The sequence below is a fragment of the Apus apus genome, chromosome 1, assembly GCF_020740795.1.
Source record: "Apus apus isolate bApuApu2 chromosome 1, bApuApu2.pri.cur, whole genome shotgun sequence".
Taxonomy (NCBI): Eukaryota; Metazoa; Chordata; class Aves; order Apodiformes; family Apodidae; genus Apus; species Apus apus.
The window spans coordinates 54,594,283-54,612,105 of record NC_067282.1 but is presented as its reverse complement, the minus strand read 5'-3'; the positions used below and the strand labels follow the sequence as shown (position 1 = coordinate 54,612,105).

The window sequence follows — 17,823 nt, the reverse complement described above, 5'->3', positions numbered from 1 at the left end:
GTACATATTTAGAAGTTGTGGTCCAAGCTCTGAAGAAATTGCCAATAAATAAATAAATAAATAAATAAATAAGATAAAATTTACTTGCAATATATTTTTATTTTGTATTTGACTTGCCATATTTGTGCTGCTTTAATGAACTTGAGTCATGCTTTGTTAGCTCTTCTGAACAACGATTCTGTATTCTGTGATGTTTGTATGAGCCCAACTAGTGGGTACTGTTAAGACTTGCAGTGCAGTTCCAGAACATCACCACCACCACAAGACATGGTGGTGTTATGCACAGCAATGAGCTGGAGTCATATTTGGCTTCATGCCACTGCAGTGGTATGTTCTAGGCTGCAACAGGCCCATGAGTAAAAAAGTCTGGAGAAGCACAGATGTGACCTTTTCATTTGTGAAAACTATTTTAAAATATCACCCAACTCTTCTGAACACATCTAAACAACAACTTAAACAAATCAAAATCTATTCTAGCTACCAAGGAGTCTAATGGTCTTCCAGTAGAAATAAGCACAAACAATCTACATCATTATAGCAGTAAGTACAAAATCAACCACAATAGTCATGTAGCCAGTAAAAAGTCTTTCAACAGCTGTAGCTGGAAGGTTGGCTGGAATCTCTTAGCAGATGTAGCTTTCTTGGTCAAATAGCAAAATCTAATGAAGAAGAAAAGGGAGCAACCAGCTTGCCTGAGCCATCCTGTTAAAGCATGGAGAAGATGCTATTGTTTTATAAAGTTTTAGAATGTATCTAGAATATAAAGAGATACAGATACAACTGCATTTTTCCTGCAGTTGTGTGTTGATGAGTACACAATTCAAGAGTACCAAAATTAGGAAAAAAGCTGCTTACCCATGTAGTGATTATCAAAGTCTTTTAGTTAAATGATGTTTACAGTGTTCATTAATTGGTTTGGTGCTTTTGAGAGCTACCCTGCCAGTTTGACAATTATGCACTCTAAGCTTTTCACACACTGAATGGCCAAAATAAACAGAGCTTTTCTGCATATCAAATCCTGTCTGTGTCTTGCTCAGTACTAATAAGCTTGGGGGCTTTGTTGGTAATTTTTTATTCTTCAAGCCAATTTGTCCTCCTTTTTTTTTTCCTTAGATCATCACCAAGAGTGTTATTAAATATTGTCAAATGCAGTCTGAATTTCTGTAGCTCTGAACTAAAACCACTGAGCCCTTTGAAGACACCTCTTTCAAGGTTTCACATGATAATACTGAACATTACCAGCCCGGCCAGGTTTGAGCTAGTAATACCAGGGTAACATGGCCCACATGTTCTTTTATTACTGAGTCAGTCAGACCCTAAATTTGCAAAACTTACCTGCTTGTTTAGTAACCAAGATGTATTATATATTTGAAAATAAAAACCCCATGTAAAAGATGGTGGTACAAGGAATGACTTGATACACATATCAAGCCTCAAAAAGGCAATTAGCATTAGGAGAACGTAATTCTATCTTCAGTTATTCTAGTTTTGTTTAGTGACTGCTTTCCTGAGCCAGGGTCTATGTGGCTGCGGCTGCATAAGGTAGCAGCTGCTGTGGATTGTCTCCATGGCAGTCAGCTTGCAAAGGCCAGTTTATGTCACTCGTTCTCCCTCTGCCCTGCAGGAAGGGGGAGGAAGTGTACCCTAGTCCGATACTCCTGAAGTGACAGAAGACTGCTTTAGGCCATGCATGGTAATGCTCCATAAGACTAAGTGACCCAGGTGGGTCCTCCTGCCAGCAACTCCATGTTGCTGGCCCTGTGGGCTGTCTTTCTGTCAGCAATTGGTTGCTTGTCATGTTGCCTGCCCCTGCCACACCTTCTCCTAACTTACTGCCTCAGCCAGCTGTTCCTGCCTTTACTAACTCTCTGTTTAGTGGTCAGGGCAAAGGAAAACACGGAGAACAGAACTGGTCTGTTATTACTCCCACACACACTCCCGAGGGCAGAAAAAAGGGGTAATAAGGAAGAGAGACTTTAAGGTTGGAAATTAGAAGTGGAACAGGGAAGGGATAGTAACAAGTAGGAAAGCAATGAAAGATACACAAACAAACGCACACACACGCTCACATGAAAAACTATTTTAATGGTAGCTGATAAAGTGTCCGAAGGTCCCTTGTAGTGGAGCTGACACGGGAAAAAAGGCCAGGATGCATCTGAGGAATGGGTAGGGCTGGATTCAGCAGAGCACATGGCAAGCTAAAGACAGAGAGTCAGGAGCTTCTTTCCAAGGTGTCCACTGAAAGAGAGAAAGGAGCCAGGGCCCAACTTCCCTGACCTTCTGGCATTGTATAGGGTATAGCCAAAAATATGAGGGAATACTGAAGTCATCTGACCGTTCTCTGTTCTGCTCCCTGGACGTCTTCAGAGTCCTCAGTTATACGTTCTGTCTCGGGCTTGGTCATCACAGGTCATCACATCAATGCTGTAAAATTAGTTTCTGCTCCCTTAGGCCACAACAGTAACCTGTGCCTAGCTTGTATTCATTCTGAACCTCCTTCCTTATTATCTTGGTGCTGAATTCTGTTATGCCAACATAATACTCTCTATTAGCTAAATTGTTTCCTTTTCAGTTCAGTTGAATTGGGAAGGCAATTGACAAGAGGCTTTATTGAATTTTACTGAATCGTACTATGACTAGGATGTTATTTATGTTACTGTAACTTATTTTCCAGCATCAAATAGATCACTGGAAATTCTTTGTACAAGTGTCCAAAGGTACAGACTGTATGAGAAAGTGTGCATATATGTACATGTGTAACAAGGCATTGTATGCGATTTTATTCTTCTTGTATTGCCATTTTGTTTCCCTGTTGTTTTTTTTGTGAAGGGAGAGAAGAGTGCATTTTACAGTCTCACGTTCTAGTTTCTTTTACTAAGTTCTTTCATAATTGAGACTTTGTTACTATGAAGAAGAAAATTTTGACACTATTAAAAATACAGTGTAAAATATGCAGAGAGATTAACTTATCTGTTTAGAACTTGTGTGAAATAGAAACATAACAGACACAATGCTACCTGTTTTGAATCACACCACTGACAAAAATGTGTGATTGATGCCACTAGCCCTGTCTTTAATTATTGAATTCCTATAACTTGCCTTCTGGATTAAAAATGAAAGCATGACCTCATTTAGACATTCTGTTTTGGTGGCTTCACTGTGCTTTAGGCATTGTTATTAGCCCAGGCTTGTTCTGTACATTTTTGTAAGGCTTTAGCTCATAAGCTTACCTTTCTAGGTTAGAGTATACAACTGTTTGGTACCAGTAAGATCAAAAGGAAGCCAGCTTGCCTGAGGAGGGTTGAGCTGTCTTCTGTCTGCAATGCTGTTAGTGATTTCCACAAGAACTCCAGATGTTAAGAGACAAGAAGCAGTCCTGTTAGCTGAATGCTTGTAACTATGTGCTTAGTCTCCACTCAGCTTCAATTTAAGTAAACTACCTTAAAACAGCAGTGGAATTCAAGAGGGGATGAATTTATCTTCATAGAATCATAGAATGGTTTGGGTTCACAGGGGCCAGAAAGATCATCTAGTTCCAAACCCCCTGCCATGGGCACTGACACCTCCCACTAGACCAGGTTGCTCGAAGCCACATCCAGCCTGACCTTGAACACTTCCAAGGATGGTGCAGCCACAACGTCTCTGAGCAACCTGTTCCAGTGTCTCACAACCCTCACACTAAAGAATTTCTTCCTAGTGTCTAACCTAAATCTCCCTTCTTCCAATGTAAAGCCATTTCCCCTTGTCCTATCTCTCCATGCCCTTTTCAGAAGTCCCTCCCCAGCTTTCCTGTAGCCCCTTCAGGTACCAAAAGGCTGCTATACAATCTTCTCCAGGCCTAGGTCTAGATCTTCTCTAGGCTGCTAGGCCTTCTCCAGGTCTAGCTCTCTCAGCCTGTCTTCATAAGAGTGGTGCTCCAACCCTCTGACTGTCTTCAGAGCCCTCCTCTGGACTCGCTCCAGTAGCTCCATCTGCTACCTGTGCTGGGGGCTCCAGAATTGGACACAGTACTCCAGGTGGGGTCTCACAAGAGCCAAGGAAATGGGGACAATCACCTCTCTTGACCTGCTGGCCATGCTTCTTTTGATGCAGCCTAGGACACAGTTGGCTTTCTGGGTGCAAGTTCACACTGCCAGCTCATGTTGAGCTTCTCATCAACCAGCACCCCCAAGTCCTTGTTCTCAGGGCTGTTTTCACTCCACCCAGCCTGTATTTGTGCTTGGGATTGCCCTGACCCAGGTGCAGGACCTTGCACTTGGTGTTATTAGACTTCATGAGGTTGGCATGAGTCTACCTCTCAAGCCTGTCAGGGTCACTCTGGATGGCATCCCTTCCCTCCAGCATGTTGACCACACAGCTTGGTTTCCTCAGCAAACGTGCTAAGGGTGCAAAGTCTTGTAGGCAGGTAAAAGTCTTTGCTAAAAGCCTGAACAAGTGCTCGTCCTTGCAGCCTCCCATACATACCACATTGTGTTCTAATTTGATAATTAAAAACCCAGTAGTATGAAGAGTAGCTTGGCCAAGACCCTGAGCTCCAGGCAGAGTTAAACGTAACATGTAAATGGGTAATTCTTTATCAATATAACAGCCTCAGCTCAGTAACGACTGAGATGGTGTTTTACAGCTATATATATATATATATATATATGAATCTTCTAACATGTTAAGATATCTTCACAAATGTAAAAATGCATGTTACTTAATTCTTGCATTCTTCTATAACATCTTCACATTCATGGGCCCTGTTTCTCCTGGAGCAGTTTAGTCACTCTGATACCTGTGAGAATGACAACACAGCAGGAAAAATCCAGATTTCTGGATTGCAGCTGACTGTGCTTGAGCAGGCAGGGATAGAGCAGATCATCTCAAGAGGTCCCTTCCAACCTAAATAATTGCATGGTTCTGTGAATATAAACCACTACAGGCACACAAAGTCTTTAGGAAGAAGTTGAGAAGAGGCAGAGTTCAGCTATATTTTGAGTTTGATTTTTCCTGACATTTTTTCAGGCACTTTCATAGAATCATAGAATCCTAGGGTTTGGAAGGGACCTCAAAAGATCATCTAGTCCAACCCCCCTGCCAGAGCAGGGTCACCCAGAGCACATCACACAGCAACGCGTCCAGGCGGGTTTGAATGTCTCCAGTGAAGAAGACTCCACAACCTCTCTGGGCAGCCTGTTCCAGTGCTCTGTCACTCTCACAGTAAAGAAGTTTTTTCTGATATTCACCTTAAACCTCCTATGCTCCAATTTGTATCCATTACTCCTTGTCCTATCACTGGTCATCACTGAAAAAAGCTTAACTCCGTCTTCTTGACACTCACCCTTTATGTATTTGTAAACATTGATGAGGTCACCCCTCAGTCTCCTTTTCTCCAAACTAAAGAGACCCAGCTCCCTCAGCCTTTCCTCATAAGGGAGATGTTCCACTCCCTTAATCATCTTTGTGGCTCTGCGCTGGACTCTTTCAAGCACTTCCCTGTCCTTCTTGAACTGAGGGGCCCAGAACTGGACACAATACTCCAGATGCGGCCTCACCAATGCAGAATAGAGGGGGAGGAGAACCTCTCTTGACCTACTAACCACACCCTTTCTAATGCACCCCAGGATGCCATTGGCCTTCTTAGTCACAAGGCTAAACTCAGGAGCAAGTAGAAGACGCCTTTTCCAATATGGACAAAAATTTACACACAAACACAAGGAACCATAATGGTGCATAACTTACTTCTGTTTTGTTTGCAAATAAGCCTTAAAGACACAAACTGTATTACTTGGGAAAGATTGTAAAAAATATACATCTTAGTGACCATTCATTCAAAGATGGTTTAGTGTAAAATAACACTACATTCTGCCTGTTTGACCCCAGCTTTTACTGGAACAGCTGTGGCTGAGCCAGTGATGGTAGTGGTTAAGTTTTCAGGGCAAACCATAAGCCCATGCTCTTTGTGGTGGTGGCCTAGAAGATAGTTCTTTGAACTTCTTTCATACTTCCTATCACTACTGCCCTGGCAGCTCATGGTTGCAAACTCCTGGCCAGCACTGCACGTCTCCATTTCTCTTTTCTCTTGTGGTCTTGCAGCAGCAGTAACACAAAGCATTAAGTGCACAACAGATGAATTGTCTGCGAAGTACTTTGCAGTTCATTGGCCTGGATGTGCTTGTATACTATATGTAGCTATGTTCTATACTTTTAGGCAATAGTTTGACATTAGATAAATCCCATATGCCTTATCTTTTTTGAGCAAAAGGAATGCAGAAGATGGAATTGATGTTACTTGCTCCTGAACAGAAAGTCAGTAAAATCTGCATTAATAAATCATAGGGAAGGAGTATTAACCAAGGGCAACTGAGTAGTTAGAAGTACAGTTTAGGCTTTAAAAACATACTAAAGTGATCGATATACTATTAAGTGATAAATCTTCAGTAACTAGTCAATTGGCAAATAAAAAACTGAAAATTAAAAAACCAGAACAATTTGCACATTTAAAACAGTTGAAGCAATATATTACAATATATTTTAAAGAGTAATGAATTAGAATAATGTAAAGAAACTTTATAAAAACATATTATTATAGCAGAGTATGTTTTGATAGTGTAATAAAACTTCATAATGCATGGAATTTGACTATTTTGGTGATAAAATTTTCTTTTTCTTTTGCAGAAAATGATGAGGTCATCTGTGTTTCATATGTTCATACTAAGCATGGTGGCTGTAGATGTGATTGTTGCTGCTAGTAACTACTACAAAGGAGAAAATTTCAAGAGACAATATGATGAATTTTACCTAGCTGAGGTAAGAATGCTGAAATGACTATCTGGATATTTTGCAAGATAAACTGAAGTAGGAAATGTGAATGTCAAGAACACTTAAGCATGTAATTTTTTTATTCCCTTAAGAGTTTAGAAAATTCTTTGCTAACTTTTTCAAGTTTCTCTGTCTGACAGCAGCTGACAGCCCTATCTTAAAACCTTCTGAAAGGTACTTTCCTCAAACAAAATGTCAGTCGTAATGAGCTGAGGTTTAAGTAGAACATTTGCAGGCAATGCATGGCTGCTGAGTTGCTATCTTTCTTTAGCAGGAGTGTAACATCCCGAAGAATTTAACTTTTAAAAAATGACAAAACACTGACTTTAAAGAATATACAAGTTCTTCCTAAGTCGTATTTATTCAACGTATTCTTAAGCTGCAAGAAGGTCCTTAAGCATAACCAAAGCAGTGTTGCAAATAGCCCAGCTTCATTAACCTCAGGAGCACACTGCAAAAAAACACATTTATTCAGTCATGAATTTGGTGAAGGAGACTGTGCCCCTGTACCAGTGAAGTAGAGGTAGAAAGTTTCTTTATAAGTGACATTCTGGCAGGGAGCCTGCTTGAGTCATTAGCTGGTCAAGGACTTTGCTGTGGAGCATGCACTAGAAAACCTAGAACCTTGCCTGCGTGTCTTTTAAAGACTATTCAACCCAGGTGTTTTTTTTTAAAAATTCTTTAAAGACTTGAAGATTTTGGTACTAGTGTACAGGCATAGCTTCAAACAGATATTTATTCTTTCTGAAACAAGAGTGAAATCAGTATTGCTAGCATTCTTTAGTAAAAATACTTATTTGCATGGATGCTGTGAATGTTCAGCCATCAGTGCTGAAATTCGCCGAGATCAATTCTCTGAAAGTGTTGATCAAAGTTCCCTGGGTAGGGCACATGTCCAGCTTTATGGCTACTGCAGTTTCCCTGGCTTTGATAATTACGCAGTCCTTCTTTGGGGCCAGAAGGGACATTCTTTGGCTAGAGGTCATGATAGCATTATATTCCTGGTGATTCCTCTCTCATTGGTACTGACTCTGGCTACCAATGTTAGCAATACCAGTGACAATGGAACCACAAGTCAGGAAGTTCAGTGATTTGTACTCTTGGGGTTTTAAAGGTCTAAATACATTTGAGAGCAGACTCAAATGCACAGCCAGTTTGGACAGCATGGAGATTTCAAACTGAGATTTAGATTTAGCTGAGTTATGAGTAAGAAGTACCCTGCTGTGAAGGTGGCAAGGCACTGGCCCAGGTTGCCCAGAGAAGCTGTGGCTGCCTTATCCCTGGAAATGTTCAAGGCCAGGTTGGATAGGGCTTTAGGCAACCTGGTGTAGTGGGAAGCTTCCCTGCCCATGCAGGGCGCTTGGAACTTGATGATCTTTAAGGTCCCTTCCAACTCAAACCATTCCATGGCCTAGGATTCGATGAACTTTAAACCCTTTAGATTCATTATGATGCTTTACTAATCTCTTTTTTTAATGGAGATTGAGTTGGTCCTGTTTTTTTAATTTATCTTAGTTTTAGAATTTGTACCTGATCTCTTAAAATCTTATGAAGCTGAGGCTTCATCAGTTGGAAAAAAAAAAAAAAAAAAGTTAAAGGTAGCACCAGGGTCTAAACCTTCAAAAAAGTACAGATTATAGAGACAACAGTGCTATGTCATGCTCTGTTGTCTCTCATGCCACTGGAGATGGCTGTGGTTTGCATGAACACTGAGCAAGTATTGGCCCAGCCAAAAGTTACAAGAGCAATAGTGAAGTGTTTTATCTTTATTTCTTCTCAAGTTCTGAGCATATGCAACAAACATGAACATGAAAGAGGATTATCCTTGGAATAAGGCATCAGGATAAAACTAATAAATGCTGAATTCTCTTATGGCACCCCCTGCATATTTGAGAATAGAAGTGACGACAGGGAAACTCATAGTAATCTCTGTTGTGCTTTAACCCTGGCAGGCATCTCAGCCCTCCACAGCCACTTGCTCACTCTTCCCTGGTGGGATGATGGAGAGGATCAACAGGGTAAAGTGAGAAAACTCACAGGGTGAGATAAGGGACAGTTTATTAGGTAAAGCAAAAGGTGTGTACACAAGCAAAGCAACATCAGCAATTAATTCACTGCTTCCCATAGGCAGGCAGGTTTCAGCCAGCTCTAGGAAAGCCATGTCATGTGTAACGGTTACCTGGGAAGACAAACATCATGACTCTGACCATTTCCTCTTCCTTCTTCTTCCTCACAGCTTTTATTGCTGCACACAACATATGGTATGGAATATCCCTCAGGTGAGAGGGAGTCAGCTGTCCCAGCTGTGTCCCCTCCCAACCTCATGTACACCCTCAACCTGCTTGCTGGGTGGGTGGTGTGAGAAGCAGAAAAGACCTTGATGCTGTGCAAGCACTTCTCAGCAACAGCTAAAACATTCCTATATTACCAACACTGTCTTATCACAAATCCGAAACAGCACCATAAAAACGACAATGAAGAAAATTAACTCTATCCCAGCCAAAACCAGTACAATATCCTAGGCCAGAAAGAAATAACTAAGTCAGCATTAAAGCCTGAGACTATGAAAGTAGGCAGTTTTGCTTTATACCCAGGATACAGCAAGCAGAGCCTGGATTCTTAACAAAATAATATTCTATTTATATTCAAAATAGGAAACGCTGCATGTGCTATTTCTATTTTGATGCAGAATATATAGTATAATTATGCTTTTATTAATCAGTGGTAGAAACACTCTCTTCAACATCTATTTAAAGTGTAGGGTTTGGAATTTTTTCCCAACAGAAATACTTGCCAGGGTATAATAATTCAAGATTAGTAAGTCATGTAGACGACTGTATTGTAATTCTGTTCTACAGGCAATGTCTGTTTTTCTTTAAAAATATATTCTTCTGTCTCTGCATAGCCTAGTTTATAATTTATTAGTGGGGAGATTGTCAGAAATCTCATTTGTTTACATTCTACATATTTGCATTTGTAAGTACATCAGGTAAATTAGGCTGGAATAGAGAAGGGCATTTTGGCATTTTATTTATAAGGCTTACTCTTTTGATGTCCATTTGTTAGGGTTTTTGGGTTTTTTTATTTACCTGTGATGCTTTCACTTGAGACACTTAAAATCAAACAGCAAACCCCCAGTATCTTAGAGAAGGAAGTAAAAATATAGTATCAGAAGAGCAGAATTGTCAAAACAGTCCTGGGAGAGAGGAGAAATGTACAAGATGGTGTCATTTCCTACTTGGTTATTGTAAAACTTGTTCTTTGTAGGACAGTGCATAGAAAGAAATAATTTTTGAGAGTCTTGAAGAGGCTGAATACTCAAATGATGTGGATTATTCCATGGTGACTGGTTTGTTTCCTTGATGAGGGAGACTGGTTGGAGCAGGATGCACTGCTGTTGCTCTGTATTTTCCATTAGACTAGGCTGCAGATAGCTTTCCCCTCAGAGGGATGTTACCTGAGCAGCCAACAGCAGTGGGGATTCCCTTTCCTAAAGGAAATAACCAAACAGGTTACAGCAAACATATCTGTCTTTCTGATACATTTTCCAGAAGTCACAGAATCACACTGTTACCTTGATTGGAAAAGAACTTCAAATCACGAGTCCAACCGTTAACCAAACACTGATAAGTCCTTAACTAAACCATATCCCCAGGTACTATGTCTAAACAACTTTTAAATACCTCCAGGGATGGTGGCTGCAACACTGTCCTGGGTAGTCTGTTCCAATGCCTGATAACCCTTTTGATTAATACATTCTTCCTAATATCCAATCTAAGCCTCCCCTAGCACAACTTGAGGCCATTACCTTTTGTCCAATTGCTTGTAACTTCATTAAACAGCCTAATCCCCAATTCACTACAATCTTTCAGGTAGTTGTAGAGAGTGATAAGGTCTCCCCTAAACCTCCTTTTCTCTAGGCAAAGCAACCCCAGCTTCCTCAGCCACTGCTGGTAAAACATATGCTCCAAACCATTCATCAGCTTCATTGCCCTTCTTTGGACACGCTCTAGTAGCTTGATGGCCTTTCTGTATGAGGGTCCCAGAACTGCACACAATAGTTGAGGTGTGGCCTCATCAGTGCCAAGTATCCCTATACTTGGATCACCTCCCTCAGTCCTGCTGGCCACACCATTCCTTATACAGGCCAGGATGCCATTGGCCTTCTTGGCCACCTGAGCACACTCCTGGCTCATATTCATCCAGCTGTCAATTAACACCCCTAGGTCCCTCTCTGCTGGGCAACTCTCCATCCACTCCTCCCTGAGCCTGTAGCACTGCCAGGGGTTGTTGTGGCCCGACATTTGGCCTTATGCCATTAGCCTTGGCCAATCAATCAAATCATCTTGGAAGCTGATAGCATTAGGGGCAGACATGTCTAATAAAGTAGCTCACAGGGTCCATTCGATGGAACGCATGTGGTAGTGGCCTAGAACTGTAGAAATACATCCACTTAAATTCAGTAGAAAAAACTAAGTGAAGTTATTGAGTTATCCAGTAATAAGAAATAAAGAGCTTTCTTTTTTGGAAGGAGAAGACAGATCCAAGAGAAAAGGGGACAAAGGTTAGACAAAAAGATAAAAGATAGAAGTTAATTCTAAACCCAGATCCCATTTGTTGCATAATTTTGTGAACCTGATAGTAAGTAAGAGGTTCTGACAAGCATTTCAACTTGTATTCATCAGCCTTGCAGATAAAGCAGAACCAGACTTTTAAAAGGATTAGTTGGAACTCTGGTGCAGTATCTGAGAACCTGGAAAAAGAAGAGCTTCAAACTCATTTGGTAGCTGTTATTGAGGACGTTGGCTTTATCTAGTGATGGATGTTTGTTTTGTATGCAACTGCCACATTGTCTTCCATTATAAGATGTTACAGACTAGACGTCTTATTGGAGTTGTGGGAGATTCCTACAAGTACTGTCTTACAAGGTCTGAAGAAACAGAGTTCAAAACCAGGTTCTCCTGTACACTTCCTCCTAGGCTCATTTTGCACTCTGTCCCTTTGTGCTGCTACCTTTTTGTAGCCTTTGTCCTTTCCTGGCTGAAGGAAAGATTCAGTGCTGGATCAAATCTGGTAGCAAGGGAAGTGCTGGAAATCTGTGCCCTTAATCCCACTTATCCTGTTCAGAATAATTCTTATCTTTCCCAACAGATTGATAACCTTTCAAATAAGCTACAGTTACAAAGGAAACTAAATGAGTCTGTCACTGTTGAATGATACTGAGCTCTGCCTCTGCTAAAAAACATTAAGGGTCTACTGGTAAAAGTTAATGTTGCTGAAGGTGACATTCATACCATAAAGCTTCCAGGTAACTGAACGGGAGGTAGCCCTCAGAGAAGCAGCCCATTCCTGGTAGCTCTTCCTCAGCCTCCCCAAAGTAAAATTGTCAACCTGGTGAAGGGTGGCTGCTCCTGTGTCACACCTGTTTTTTCTCTATGCGTGTGCTGTAGCATCTTATGTGCATTTGCCTTTCCCCTTTCTCTACAGCAATCACAGAATAACAGAATATTAGGCATTGGAAGGTACCTCCGAAGATCATTGAGTCCAACCCCCCTGCCAGAGCAGGACCAAAAAACCCCACACAACCCTAGGAAAGATCACTCAGAAAGGCATCCAGACAGGTCTTGAAAGTCTCCAGAGGAGACTCCACAACCTCTTCTGGGGAGCATGTTCCAGTGCTCTGTAACCCTCACAGTAAAGAAGTTCTTCCTTATGTTGAGGTGGAATTTCCTGTGCTCGAATTTGAATCCATTGCCCCTTGTCCTATCACAGGGCACAGGTGAAAAGAGGTTGTCCCTGCCTTCTTGATGCCCAGCCCTCACGTATTTATAGACATTAATTAGATCCCTCCTCAGTCTTCTCCTCTCTAGACTGAAAAGCCCCAGGTCTCCTAGCCTTTCCTTGTAAGGCAGGTGTTCCAGTCCCTTAATCATCCTTGTAGTCCTCTGTTGGACTCTCTCAAGTCCTGTCCCTGTCCCTCTTGAACATCTCAGCCCAGAACTGGAAACAATACTCCAAGCAAGGTCTCACCAGGGCTGAGTAGAGGGGGAGGAGAACCTCCTTTGATCTGCTGGACACTCCTTTTAATGCACCCCAAAATACCATTGGCCTTCTTGGCCACAGGGGCACATTGATGTCCCATCGATAATGTGTTGTCTAGCAGGACTCCAAGGTTCTTCTCCACAGAGTTGCTCTCTAGCAGATCATCTCCTAGCCAGTACTGGTGCATTTTGTTGTTCTTCCCAGGTGCAGGACTTTGAAGTGAGTTCAGTTTTTTAAAAATTTGGAAATTGTATTATATTTCACACCTAACAAAAAGCTCTAGTCAGATATTTTGAATCTTCTCCTGTAATTAATTACAAGGAAGGAAAAAAATACAAGCTCTGTCAGCAGGAAGACAGGTGTATAAATGTAATCAGATGTTATGCAAACCATCTGATACATTTTTAAGTGCTAATGGTTTGAATTCATTTGACAAGCATGTAAAATGCAAATGATCCCGCCCACACATTTTTAGAATAAATTAAAATACACTTAACGTCATATTTGTTAGTCTTCTCCTAATAAGAAGCCTATGTGCTCTGAAGTATGTACGTGTGTGTGTATTTGAATGGCATTGTTATTCCACCTGCTATGAAGCTGAATTCCAGCTGCTTTCTACCCAGTGTTCCATTTTCTTAATTCACCCCTCTTATTCTTTCAGGACTTAGTTAAACACTTTTTCCTTTAAAAGTGAGCTTTCATTTAAAATTTTTTGAGAAAACATTTTCCTTGTGTTTCAGATAGAGATTTTCATGTAATGGAGTAGCTTCTTCAAACCTGGCTCATTGTTCTTCTTGAGCTCTTTGAGCTACCAGAAGAAGGGCTGTGGAACTGGCCGGATACATTCGAGAATATGAGCATGAAAGTGTCCCTGTGCTGTATACATGGATCCTTATATGTCTGAAATCACACATATATTAGTAGTATTTCTTTCCTAATGTGAAGACATGTGTTGAGTGCTATGAAGAATTTTGGCTTGATTTAATGACTCAGAGGACATTTGACACCTGGTAGCTATTTTCATGCCTTGAGGAGGCCATCTAATATAACTGGTAGCTCTGCTCCTAAGCAGCTGTGGGGACTAGGGGAATAAACATAGGACATAAACTTTTGTGACAATCCTGTACACATAAAATACGTACAATTTTATTTAGCTATCTCACAACCCCCCTCTATCATGTTGATAAATATATTTTTCATGGACTGGAGAGTTTAAACTTTAAATAATGTGAGTACTGAAGGCAGCATTCCAGGGTTCATCACTGTCAGATTCAGGATTAAAATCTTAGTCTAATTTTGTTAGCCCCTGCCAAATCCAGTAAATCTTATGGTCCACAGTCAATTAATCTCTCCCATCTTAAAAGACTAACAATGTTTTTGCTCAAAGGAGGTTTGAACTCTGTTTTGTTAATGTTTGCACAGCAGTTTGAAAGTATTAGTTATATAGAGATGCTATCTAATGTTATTTCAATGTCTCTTTCAAGCCCCAAAGTGTGTAAGGGGTCAGAGAGGAACATTTCTGAGTCAAGGACATTGGGTTTCCTGGCTGCTGGGAGGTTGAGGGAGTATCTCAGAGGATATACAGTGGTAAATTAAAAAGGCAGGTGAGGAAGAAGTGTGTCTAGACATATTTTCAGTAGTGAGAGAAGAAAGATAAAATAATTTTTTAAGATAAAAATCGATGCAAAATTGTCTCCTTTTTTCAAGCTAAACATCATGCGTTTTAGTGTGCAAATATTTCAAGAAAGATCTCTGAAAGAATCCCACAATCATCCAGTGCCTGCAAGTAGATTGCTTCTCTTGTAGCTTCCCACTTTGCTCTCTTTGCTGAAATTTTTAACACCATCTCTTTTTAAAATTGTGAAAATTTACCAATTCTGGACTGAATTTATTTTTTTATTATTATTTGTTATAATGCTTAAGTCCCATCACCCCTTTTCTACCTGTTTTGGTTGTCATATTACTATGGATGTTTTAGAAAATTGAAGTAATGATTTTCAAATAAGAGACCTTTGACTTTGGTCTGTTCTTTAGATCTCTTAAAATTCTTCAGACAGCTAATACATGTTGCTTCACATTTTGAAAAAAAATCTCTTTTTTTGTTTTTATCTGTGTACAGAAAGTGAAAGGTCAGCTAGATGGATGCATTATTTCATGCTTTTCAAATTCTGGAATCTACATGTCTGTGTTAAAACTTCAGATAATTTCATAAAGTATACATTTTAAGGAAGATTATGAGCCAATATGAGGAACTCTGGTATTGATTGTTTATTTTGTTTAGAGTACGAACTTTTGTGTTAAATATGATGGAGATCTGTATTTTTGCCACACAAAACCTTGATAGACATAATGACATAGAAACTTGTAATGTAACTCAGTATTTTAAACACATCTTTCTTGTTTTATATATTCATCTAGGTTGCTTTTACAGTTCTGTTTGATTTAGAAGCTCTCCTGAAGATTTGGTGTTTGGGTTTCACAGGATACATCAGCTCATCTCTTCACAAGTTTGAGTTGCTGCTTGTGATTGGAACCACTCTTCATATTTATCCAGATCTTTATCACTCTCAGTTTACATATTTTCAGGTATGATCAGCTACTTTTACATGTTAACCTGTATACCAATTTAAAAAATTGTCCATGAACATTTTGCTCTCATTTGCTTCCATTCTCAGACTAATTAAGTTCTCACAATAATGACTCATTTTGAAAATACCTTCCAAATAACAAATAGGTCTGTTCTTAACTATGTTTATTGGGTGGATTCTTTGTAATTTTGCTTAGAAGTCCTTTTTTCACTAATTTCCATTTTTTATCTGACCTACACTGTTCAGTAGGTTCTAAATTAGTTTGTTCACTGTCCATTCAGTAGTTAACAGCATTGCCTTCCTGTAGTGTCCATCACTGCTTTCCTGGCTTCTGACCCTAAAGCCTCAGGACACTTGCTGTTGTTCCTCCGAATCTTCATCTCTGTGGCAGTCACATGCCTCACCAAGAGTCTCTTCACCAATTATTGTGGGTTTCCTGAGGTAATATCTCCAGAATCCCCATAGTGTTTGTTTTTATAATTCTCCAACCATTCCTTATGTAGAGGGAAAACGTGTTTATTGAGGTTCTTCCTATATTTTCACCTTAGGGAAGAGCAGGAAGGGGAGAGAAAGACTGATTAACTCGGATTTCTGATTCTTCCCCTGTCAGCCAGTCCAACCAATACCCCATTCATCCTCCATGAAGTGTTTAGGGTTCCTCCAGTTATGGGAGGAAGCACTGAGATTCATTATAATGTGTTATATTCTACTGTACTAAAGAAAGGGATTAAAAATATATTAAAAGATTCATATCTGTCCATTATTCAGAAATGGATTGGCATGGTGAATAATTAATAATTGATAAAGGCCAATAATAAATCATAGAATCATGGAATCATAGAATGGTTAAGGTTGGAAGGGACTTTAAAGACCATCATGTTCCAACCTCCCTGCCATGAGCAGGGACACCTCACACTAGACCAGGCTGCACAAGCCTCATCCAACCTGGCCTTGAACACCTCCAGGGATGGGGCTTCCACAGCCTCCCTGGGCAACCTATTCCAGCACCTTTCTACCTTCATGGTGAAGAATTTCTTCCTGATGTGTAACCTAAATCTAACCCCTTTCAGTTTAAAACCATTACCCCTTGTCCTGTCACTGCACTGTCTGTTGAAAAGCCCCTCCCCCAGCTTTCCTGTAGCCCCTTCAGGCAGTGGAAGGCTGCTATAAGGTCTCCACGGAGCCTTCTCTTCTGCAGGCTGAATAGCCCTAATTCCCTCAGCCTGTCTTCATAGTAGAGGTGCTCCAGCCCTTTGATCATCTTCGTGGCCCTTCTCTGGACCCTCTCCAACAGCTCTATATCTTTCCTGTGCTGAGGGCTCCAGAACTGTACACAGTACTCCAGGTGAGGTCTCACCAGAGCAGAGTAGAGGGGCAGAATCACCTCCCTGGCCCTGCTGGCCACACTTGTTTTGATTCAGCCTAGGATGCAGTTGCTCTCTGGGCTCCAGTGCACACTGGCGGCTCATGTCAAGCTTCTCATCAACTACGACCTGCAGGTCCATCTCCTCAGGACTGCTCTCCAGCCATTCTCCCCCAGCCTGTATTTGTGCCTGGGGTTGTGCTGACCCAGGTGCAGGACCTTGCACTTGGCCTTGTTGAATTTCATGAGGTTGGTATTGGCCCACCTCTCCAGATTGGCAAGGTTGCCAGACAGAGTCCTGTCAATAAATGCCATTAGCTATAGTGACACATATTGTAATTAAGTGAGTAAAATATAGGAGGAGCAGTCTGTCTAAGTGTGTGTTGAAATATGATGGCCTTTTCATTCTTCTGCAAAATCCATCCTGTGTTTTTTTTTAAACAATTCTACAAGCCTGCTCAAGAAAGCCTTCAGTGTGACAAATCCTATTTTGCTTTCACCTGGTATCATTTTCAAGTTTTAGATGGTTATAGTTTTGATTTTGCTGTTCAAATATGTAAAGTGTTGTTATTCAAAGTGGTGTGATATTTCAAATTTGCAAGAAAACATGATCTGTCAGGAGTATGTCATTGTACTCATGTCAAAAGCACAGGGGAAACCTGTCTGGGAGCTCTCCATTAAAACAGATAGCAACTTAGTTTGTCCATATTAATTAGAGTCCACTTACATGTGATGATTTCTTTCTAGGAATTTCAACTATAAATTGTCAACATGTTGGACTAAATGGGTAGCAAATCATAGGACTGAAAGTATAATGAAAATGTAGCCAGGTGTTGTTAATCAGAGAATAAGTCTTCTTAATGGATTTCATTAGTTTTGTGGGGCAGGGTCAGTGGTGGGGTTTTTGTTAAAAGGTGCTAGCTTTTATGAAAGAGAATGTCAGGAAGTGATTTCTTTTTTTCTAAAACATGTGAGACATACATATTACAAGCAGAAAGCCCCACTACACTGAAAGATTTGGGTTGT

At 40.6% G+C, this 17,823-nt stretch overlaps 1 protein-coding gene across 2 annotated transcripts in view; it reads left to right on the top strand.

Annotated features, from left to right (window-relative positions):
* NALCN (sodium leak channel, non-selective) overlaps nucleotides 1-17,823 on the top strand; it is a 227,754-nt gene that overhangs the window by 106,267 nt on the left and 103,664 nt on the right. For both annotated transcript variants that reach the window (XM_051630433.1, XM_051630425.1), the window contains exons 11-12: nucleotides 6,661-6,792; nucleotides 15,265-15,432. In XM_051630433.1, the coding sequence (XP_051486393.1) occupies nucleotides 6,661-6,792; nucleotides 15,265-15,432 (300 nt within the window). The remainder of the gene's footprint in view (nucleotides 1-6,660; nucleotides 6,793-15,264; nucleotides 15,433-17,823) is intronic.